The 8,230-nt window shown below is 42.1% G+C and overlaps 2 protein-coding genes across 2 annotated transcripts in view; one reads left to right on the top strand and one right to left on the bottom strand.

Annotated features, from left to right (window-relative positions):
• Positions 1 to 90: 90 nt before the first annotated feature.
• ints12 (integrator complex subunit 12) lies at positions 91 to 4,815 on the bottom strand. The gene is made up of 7 exons (XM_077569715.1): positions 4,674 to 4,815; positions 4,284 to 4,447; positions 3,232 to 3,381; positions 2,400 to 2,578; positions 1,927 to 2,086; positions 1,657 to 1,803; positions 91 to 1,266 (listed from the first exon to the last, which is right to left on the bottom strand). The coding sequence occupies exons 2-7, from the start codon at positions 4,437 to 4,439 to the stop codon at positions 697 to 699; spliced, it is 1,362 nt and encodes a 453-aa protein (XP_077425841.1). The 5' UTR covers positions 4,440 to 4,447; positions 4,674 to 4,815; the 3' UTR covers positions 91 to 696.
• Positions 4,816 to 5,035: 220 nt separating this feature from the next.
• The window catches only part of gstcd (glutathione S-transferase, C-terminal domain containing), a 42,985-nt gene continuing 39,790 nt past the window's right edge, over positions 5,036 to 8,230 (top strand). The window contains exons 1-2 of the mRNA XM_077570898.1: positions 5,036 to 5,576; positions 6,936 to 7,346. Of these exons, the coding sequence (XP_077427024.1) occupies positions 5,163 to 5,576; positions 6,936 to 7,346 (825 nt within the window). The 5' untranslated portion in view covers positions 5,036 to 5,162. The remainder of the gene's footprint in view (positions 5,577 to 6,935; positions 7,347 to 8,230) is intronic.

Genomic DNA, 8,230 nt, shown 5'->3' with positions numbered 1-8,230 from the left:
ACGTCATTATTAAACAGCTTCTATGAAAATGACTGTTGATATTTGCATTATCCCCCCCCGGATTAGATCCACTATCACAAGACTCATTGATGTCGTTCTTATGTGGAATTTTAATGACATTTGCAGGTTAAAAAAAAACGGACACGTTATCTCGGGGCCCCATTAGTTGAGACAGAAAGAGGCACATCAAACCAGCAGCATTTACACAAGTAAGGTTCAAGTATGACAAAGTATGGTCTGTCTCCATAGACATAAGATTACAAACAACGCTCTGGCACTAGATCTGCTGAGGTTGAAAGTTTATTTTACCCTCCATCAGCCATGCTTCCACCAAGTGCCACACAGTTCAGTTCAAGTTCAGCTTGCAACAGTATGGTTTAGAACAGTGAATGTGCCTTGTGTCTCCACTGCAGTTTGTAGGTAGACTGGTTAATATTGACTATCTGTAGAAGAAACAAGAGCTTTCTGTCTTTGTTTTTGTGTCCTTGACATTTCATTCCTACTACTGTGCAACAGAGGCATGTCTTTGATTCTTCGTTCAATTAACGGACAGTGTGTCAAGCTGGGAAAGTGGTAAAGTATGAACTGGCTCTACAAGCATCTCAACAACTTTTACCAATGGAAAAGCTAAACATTCAGTACTGTAAGTGAACTGAACTGTACTACGTGTTGGGTGCAGGACTTTACTACCTCTGCTTATTTCTTTAGCTTTTTCTGTGCTGCTTTTTTCTTTACCAGCTGCAACCGTTTCATGGCGTTGAGCTGGGACTCTTGTGATGTTGGTGCTTTTTCCCCCAGTGGAACCTTAGACCCATTCCCATTGTTTCCATTACTTCCACCGTTATTTCCACCTGTGCCACTACCTCCTGGACTTGCCTGGGAGCTGCCTGGGGAGCTTGCCCCTGACGACAAGGCGGAACCCTTCCCCTGGCTCTCGCTGCTCGATGAACGGTTAAGTGGCTGCTTGCCCAGGGTCAAGGGTGGTGGTTTCAGAGAGACCTGGCTAGAACCATTTCCATTGCCGCTGCCGGAGATCTTCGCAGCGCCGAGTCCGGACTTGGTTCCGGCTAAACCAGAAAGACCTACCGGTTTCTGGCCGGGTGGAGTTGTCATTGACTTGTTATTCCCACTTGGTCCCGAAGAACCCAATTTGGAGCTGACGGAAAGGGATGGACTTGTCTTAGCGCCAAACGCGGCCCAGCCTGTTAGGCCGCCGCCTGACGACGAGGAGTTGTTGTTGGTGGGATTGGATGATGTTGTGGAAGTCTGCAAACGATAGCATGTTAGTTGTCATCCATCCATCTGTTTATTTTTGATACTGCATATATTTATCCGAGTGACAATAGAGGCTGGCGCTTACACCAGTCAGACACCCTGGATATGGATAAGTTGGCAGTTAATATGCAATCCTAAGCAGTGTTGGGAACGTTACTTTCAAAAAGTAATTAGTTATAGTTAATAATGACTTGCTTAAAAAAATAACTGAGTTAGTAATTGAATTACTTCATAATAAAAGTAACTAACCCGTTATCAGGCAAAGTAACTATTTTCACTACTTTAAAAAAAATGTTTTATATCAATAAAATTGTGGACTCTAAACTGCCAATGGCAGCCGTTTTGACACAATCCAGAAACATTTACATGATAAGCACGTACCTTCACTTCCGTCCGTTTGAAAGCCTGAAAGGTACTAGTGGTGTCCAGTTTGGTTTTTAGTTCTGTCTTTTTCACCAGAGTGTCCTTGATAACAACCGGTGCCGACGAGGCGGACGCTGGGGAGGGCTTCTGTGGAGGTTTTTGGGCCTAGTACAAACAACCAATAGATGCATTATAATTATGCCAAAAATGAACCCACCAGGAATTGGTTGCCCAGACGAGTATGATACAAATTTGTGGCTGCGCTGCAGTAGAATGGATGTTACTGACCATACGCTTCATTTGTCTGGTGCAGCGAGCACAATACCACACGAGCCTGGGGTCGTTGACTTCTTTGTCTGTCACTTGGGGCTTGTGGCAATCCTGATGATACAAGTTATGGCACTCTTGGCACTCAACCAGCTGGTTTCCCATTGACACTGTCATTTGTCTTTGGTGGGAAAAAAGACAATTCAATACAAGTGATTGTCCTCCTATTCACTAATTCACTATGACCAAGGATTAATGAGCGTTATTACTAGATGGCACCTACAGTACACATAAACTAAGGGTGGAAATGTTCGCTTCAACAGTCAATTTACACATACAACACACATCAATAAAAGATTTGTCATTTGTGTAGCGTCTTCACAAAATTGGATTTTTAATAACAATACAAAAATCTGAATTAGAATCTTAATTGCCACTGCATGACTCTGCAATATCCACAATTAATACAAGCAATGTTAAGAATGAGCACGTACCTGCAAACCACGCACGCCAGACCCATCTCCATGGCAAAGTCGTCAGCGTTGGTTTCGTCATAGTCGTTGATGTTAGGTAGAAGGTCTTTGCTCGTCTGCACGGTAACGGGTGACGAGCGATCCGGCTTCTCTAAACGGGGCTTTTTTGGTGGGTCCACATCACCAAAGTCAACCCTAACCTGTTCATCATGAGGATCCCAGGAACAAGATATTCATTTTGGTGCATATTTGTGACAATGCCGCCCCCAAAAAATTATTTACCAATGAGTTTATTACTTTCCAACTCAAATTGGTGTAAAGTCAAGCACTGAGCAATCTTTCATATTGACTGTCCTCATTGGGATTGCAGGTGAGCTGGAGCCTATCCCAGCTGACTCTGGGTGAGAGGCGGGTACACCCTGAATTGGTTGCCAGTCAATTACAGGGAAGATATGGAGAAACAACCATTCATTCACACATATACATCCATATACGATTTTGAGTCTTAATTTAACCAAACAGCCTGTTTTAAAGGAAACTGAAGTACCAACAGAAGTGTTTGTTTGACTTTTCCGAAGTCAAATTCAAGCACTTTTAACATATTTTTTAAGCAGACTATAAGCAATTTTTAAACCTAAAAAGTTCAATTCAAGTTCTAGAATTTGAAGAATTAAAAGCACCTGTAAGTAGCAGGGTTGGACAAAGATTGAAAATACTGCATAATACCTTGGACAGAGATTTATAATTTAATCTGTATAGGACAAGCACTTCGGAAGAGTTATGGAACATGTTGTGCTGTACTATCTATCTTAAACACTGTAGAGAGTGTACAGTACATTGACATTATTCATACCTTCTCAGAAGATCTCCTATCAGTGTCCTTCTTGCTCTTTTCAGAGCTGGATTTACTGCCCGTGCTGGAGGATGAGGAACTGGACAAGGATTTGGAGTCCTGCTTGCTGTAGCTAAGTTTTGACATGGACCCCTTGGACACCTCCAGATCCTGAAGATGCACAAAATAATGTATTTGTCTCTCCAGTGTCCAGACACTTCAGCATATCTTACAAGGCCTCCATTCAGGGAGCATCAAAGGAATAACTTTTTCTTTGGCCCCTTATTGAAAAAGGAACCGTATCAAATTGTTGTTCACGAAACTATATACAGCAGAATGTTACGTGACGAGGACTAACAACTGACAACATCTGCTAATGTTAATATTTGTAAGAAAATCACTTTTAGGCCATGAATTTAAAATAATCAAATGGAACTGTGTGGACTTTAAATTAAAGCTTTGGCATCATCATAGTTTCATTTGATTGTATATTTAGGGTTTAAACTATTAATACAGTATAGGCTATTCACACAGAGTCCAGGTCCCTACACTTGAGATTATGAGGGGTTGACAGTGAGCTATGTCATAAAATATATACTCATATCCACACAAGTTTTCATCTTGGAATTAATGCCCCTGGAGTCTAAAACACTATTCCAGCTTTTTCTGCCATGCATTCTGCACTCCTGCCATCTTGATGTCATCTTCATCTTCAAAATGGGTCCCCTTGATTACCCCCTTGAGCTTGGGAAAGAGGAAAAACATATAAATCACACAGAGTTGGGTGAGTAGGGCGTGTGCTCCAGCATGACGAGATTCTTCTCAGCTAGGAACTGTCAGATGATCAGGGCATTGTGAGCGGGTGCGTTTTTCTGGTATAAAAGGTCACGACGTGCCCTGTCACAACTCGAAGAGAGCTGTTTGATCGTCTGGCCCACATTGACGGGGAAAACTTGTAGTTTGATATGAAATATATATTTTGTGACACCAGTCCTGGGCACTTCTCAGACACAACTCCTATGATGACATTCGTTTTACAAATTCTAAAAATTGGATTTTCAATAACCACATACTTTTTGTACCAAGCGATAGGACGTGTCGCTCCCTCTGGAAAGGGACTCGTCGAGGAGGGCTTTGAGCTTCTCAGCAGAATCTTTGCTTTTGGAGTGCAGGTAACTCAGACCTTTCAGGAAGATGGGATCTAGCTCCAGACTGACAGGTCCAGCCATGGCTTATACTGAAGACAAAGTATTAATTCCAACAGTTAGCAACAATGCTGACATCAAGTGGGACAGTAACCATTCATGACTACATTATAATACTATTCATCATAGTCTTGAGAATGTGATGTAGAGTTCACAGCACCAACTAGCAACTAGCTCTGTAGTGACCCCACAATGGGTAACGTTCATAACAAAGATAAGAAGGTTAAAAATGTACAATTCTCAATTCAGCCATATTACCCGAGGTCTACTCCCAAGTAGAAACGCGTCGGCTACACCAGTGAGGGAGTAAAATGACGTTACAGAAGCTTATTGTACCGAGGCGGAAGCTTCTTCTTCCGAAAATTTGCCGGTGCCCAATCTAAACATGTCCGACATGCTCACAAGGGCGGAACTCTCGATGGGACTTTATGTCGCGGCGAAAAATAAAATAATTCTTCACGACCTATTTTGAGACGAGTCTTTATTTATTTTTTAAAATATATTCAAAAGAATTGGCGTGCGTGTGGTTATTTAGATTTTTTATTTTTATTTTATTTTACATTTATCGATAGGTGGCGCTGTGACACTAGTAGATGCCAGGAAGAGAGAAAGAAGAAGAAGCAGGCGCACATACCCGGAAGTTTATATTTACAACGTGTGTTTATGGGAACGCGAATGAAGATGTTATTTAAACCGTGTCAAAGTTGATACTTGAATCAACATTGCAACAACAACCGCTTTTTCCCAATGAAGGACCTTAATCAGCGGCATGCCTCCCTTTACCTGGAAGTTAGTTTCCAAGATGAGGAGGCACCCCGTCTCCCCTTGCACTCCTCCATCGTCTTATTCCTCTTGTCCTACTGTGAGTGCAAGTCTTTCAAAGTCCACCTTGTCTCCGGAAAGCTCGACAGCTCTCAGATCCTTCAGGATCAGCTGCCAGACTTCCTGGACGTGCGGGACGTCAGACCGGAGGACCTACCTATGCTGGTGCGAGGCTGCCGGCTACCCGCCGTGCTCGATGAAACTGGAAGGCTATGCAGGGCTGGACTAGCTGTGGTCTTGAGGCACATCATCAACAAGAGCGTCGAGGCTGAACGCTCCAGGAACGATGTGCAGGAACTGTTGGGTTTCAAGAAGACTTGCCTCAAAGCCTGTGCTGAGGTTTGTGACACATGATAGGACAGCAAAGTTGTTTTAATTGCATGCATGCAAATAGTTAGGTATATTCCCAACCATAACGTTTGAAATTAAACAATCTGTTATTTGCTGTCTGTGAGCAAGCGTTTTGAAGTTTGTAGGATTGTGACGTCACACTCACAGTGGGACTATTTACATAATAACGCCCCCCACATCTCCAGTCATTACAATACATTTAGTTGCATGAAGAATTGGTGCCCGAGTCCGGCCACTGCATCACATTGTCATGTCAAGGCCAAAAGCTAAGCAGAGCTGCACTGTTATCAGTATTCACCTATGACAACTGACTCATAATCATATATACTGTACAACGTTATTGACGAGGGTGCATGGTTTGAATGTGCGTTTGGCGAAGTGTTAACTTCATGTGCCACATAGCCTACTATATGGAATTGAAGTGGGTTTTGGTGACTTGCTGACTTATCTGAAGCAACAGATAGGTTCAGCATCACATAGGACAATATAACTGCCCACACCGAGGAGCTGAGATGAGCTAAGCCTCCATCAAGTGAATATCCTTCTGTCTGTTTTATTCTGCCCTCAGGTGGCCAAAACTGGCACACCAAATGGGGCAGAAAAATGCCCATGAATTGTAATATGTGACAAAAACTGTTGAATTATTTTTAATTATTTCTCTTAAAAATACACACATTCTGCTTTTTCATTTTTTATTTTTAGTCTAGAACCAATTAATGACATTCACATCAATTCCATTGGAGAAAGATGATTTGACATGAGTGATTTTCATTATGAGCATGATTACGAAAAGATTTAAACTCAAGGCATAACTAAATTAAAGGTGCAAAGCTTTTTCTACATCATGCATGCTCCACCAATGCCCAGATGAGTACGAAGAGCCCTGACTGTTTTACTCTGACTGCACTTATCAGCTTTTATCTTCCCTTTATAGTAGAGTGTGCGGACCGCGCACACTCCAGTTTCTTTGGGGAGGGGCGGGGCGGAGTTTTGTGGCTGTGACTGTCGCTTTAAGATCGTGCACGTACTCGCACACGCACCATGAACGAGCCTGACAACCGATGCTGCAGTTACGCATTGGGGCAGAGGTGGCAGTCGCGAGTAAAAAAGTGACAAACTGCGCAAGGATCCTTTAATATACAATGAAGCTGACCCTGCAATGTATATTCCAATATTATACATATTATTTATATCAGTTTTTTTAAGTTGTAGTGTACTGAGTTTTTGGGTTTTCCACGGTGTAATAAGTTCCATTTTCTCATTCATCAGTGTCACATTTCTGCCATCAGCCGAGTCCTTCTTTGGTGACATTAATATCATATTTCGACGTTCCTTCCATTGTCTCAGGTGAGTAAGTGGACCAGACTGTGCGAAATCGGCATCCCTTCCGCCGTCGAAGAACATCTCCGAAATCCCAGCAGTCAACAGCATCAGCCGCCACCTCCCGCCATCCTCACCCTGGAGCAAAAGCTAGCCGAGCCCGTCAAAGTCCACAACGATGACAAAATCCGCAGGCAGAAGCTCAAGCAGCTGAGACAAAACGGGAATGATGGCTCCAACCCGAGTGAAGGGCTAGAACTCAAGGCCGCTCTGGCTAAGCTCTCTCTAGTAGCAGCGCCGATTCCGACCACCAGGGAGAGCTGTGAGATCAGAAAAGTCAAGACCAGCGACCTGCCTGCGCTGGAGCACGTGTTTGCCGAGGGGCTGTACTTCACTCTGACTGATGTGGTCCTGCTGCCGTGCATCCATCAGTACCTGGTGAGTTGCCTGCTAATCATTAAAGCCCGTCCGTACCGATGCATAACCTTTGAACTCGAGATACTTAACCAAGGAGCACATTTAAATGAGACCATTGTGTATTTTTATTTCACAATTTAAAAGAGTTTCTAAAAAGTGTACTTTGACATTCTTGTGTCAAAATATTAGAGCTGTCAAACGATTCCATTTTTTAATCAGATTAATCACATCTTTGAATTTTGATTCATCACAATTAATCGCCTAATTAAAAAGGCTTTTTTATCAACATTTTTTTGCCCGGCAAATTTGAAGAGCACCTGTTATGTGTTAACATTTTTTTTTTTGATCCACTTGTCACTCTCATCCTCTTCTTTTACTAATCAGTTAATTATTTGCATAATTTAAAATGGGGAAAAAAATGACCTCACTAGTTTGACATCAACAAATATTCTGATTGTCATTCACAATAATATTAATAGTGTGATTAATCTGGGTTAATGCATGATTAATGCTATATTTTTTGGTAATCAATCAATGAGTTAATGCTTTAACGTTGACAGCACTACAAAATATACTTAAGGGGCAAAGAATATAATTTTTTTTTGGTGGAGGGTTCTGTCTCGCTGTGAATGGCTTTCATCGTCATGACAACGACCATGACGGCGCCCCCTACTATTCGCGGGGTAGATAGGGACCACAAACCCGCCTATAATTGACGTCCATTGAAATGTATTTTGAAAAAAACCCCACAAACATTCAATATGCGTTAATATGATTAATAAATACTTGGTTGGTGTCAAGGAAGAATGTTGAAATCATACATCTTGATTGAGAAACAAACTTGAGTGTTGAGGAGGAGCCATTTATTAGCAATTATAATATAATATTGGCAATTATAATCATTT

Source organism: Vanacampus margaritifer, chromosome 7 (assembly GCF_051991255.1).
Source record: "Vanacampus margaritifer isolate UIUO_Vmar chromosome 7, RoL_Vmar_1.0, whole genome shotgun sequence".
NCBI classification, from domain to species: Eukaryota; Metazoa; Chordata; class Actinopteri; order Syngnathiformes; family Syngnathidae; genus Vanacampus; species Vanacampus margaritifer.
The sequence above is the reverse complement of the archived record's forward strand: the minus strand, read 5'-3'. Positions and strand labels throughout refer to the sequence as shown.

Coding starts and splice junctions, on each gene's coding strand:
- ints12 (XM_077569715.1), bottom strand. CDS start 4,439: ATGGCTGGACCTGTCAGTCTGGAGCTAGATCCCATCTTCCTGAAAGGT. Junction 2,087..2,399: donor CTGGCGTGCGTGGTTTGCAG/GTACGTGCTCAT, acceptor TTCCCACCAAAG/ACAAATGACAGTGTCAATGG. Junction 1,804..1,926: donor CCAGACAAATGAAGCGTATG/GTCAGTAACATC, acceptor TGTTTGTACTAG/GCCCAAAAACCTCCACAGAA.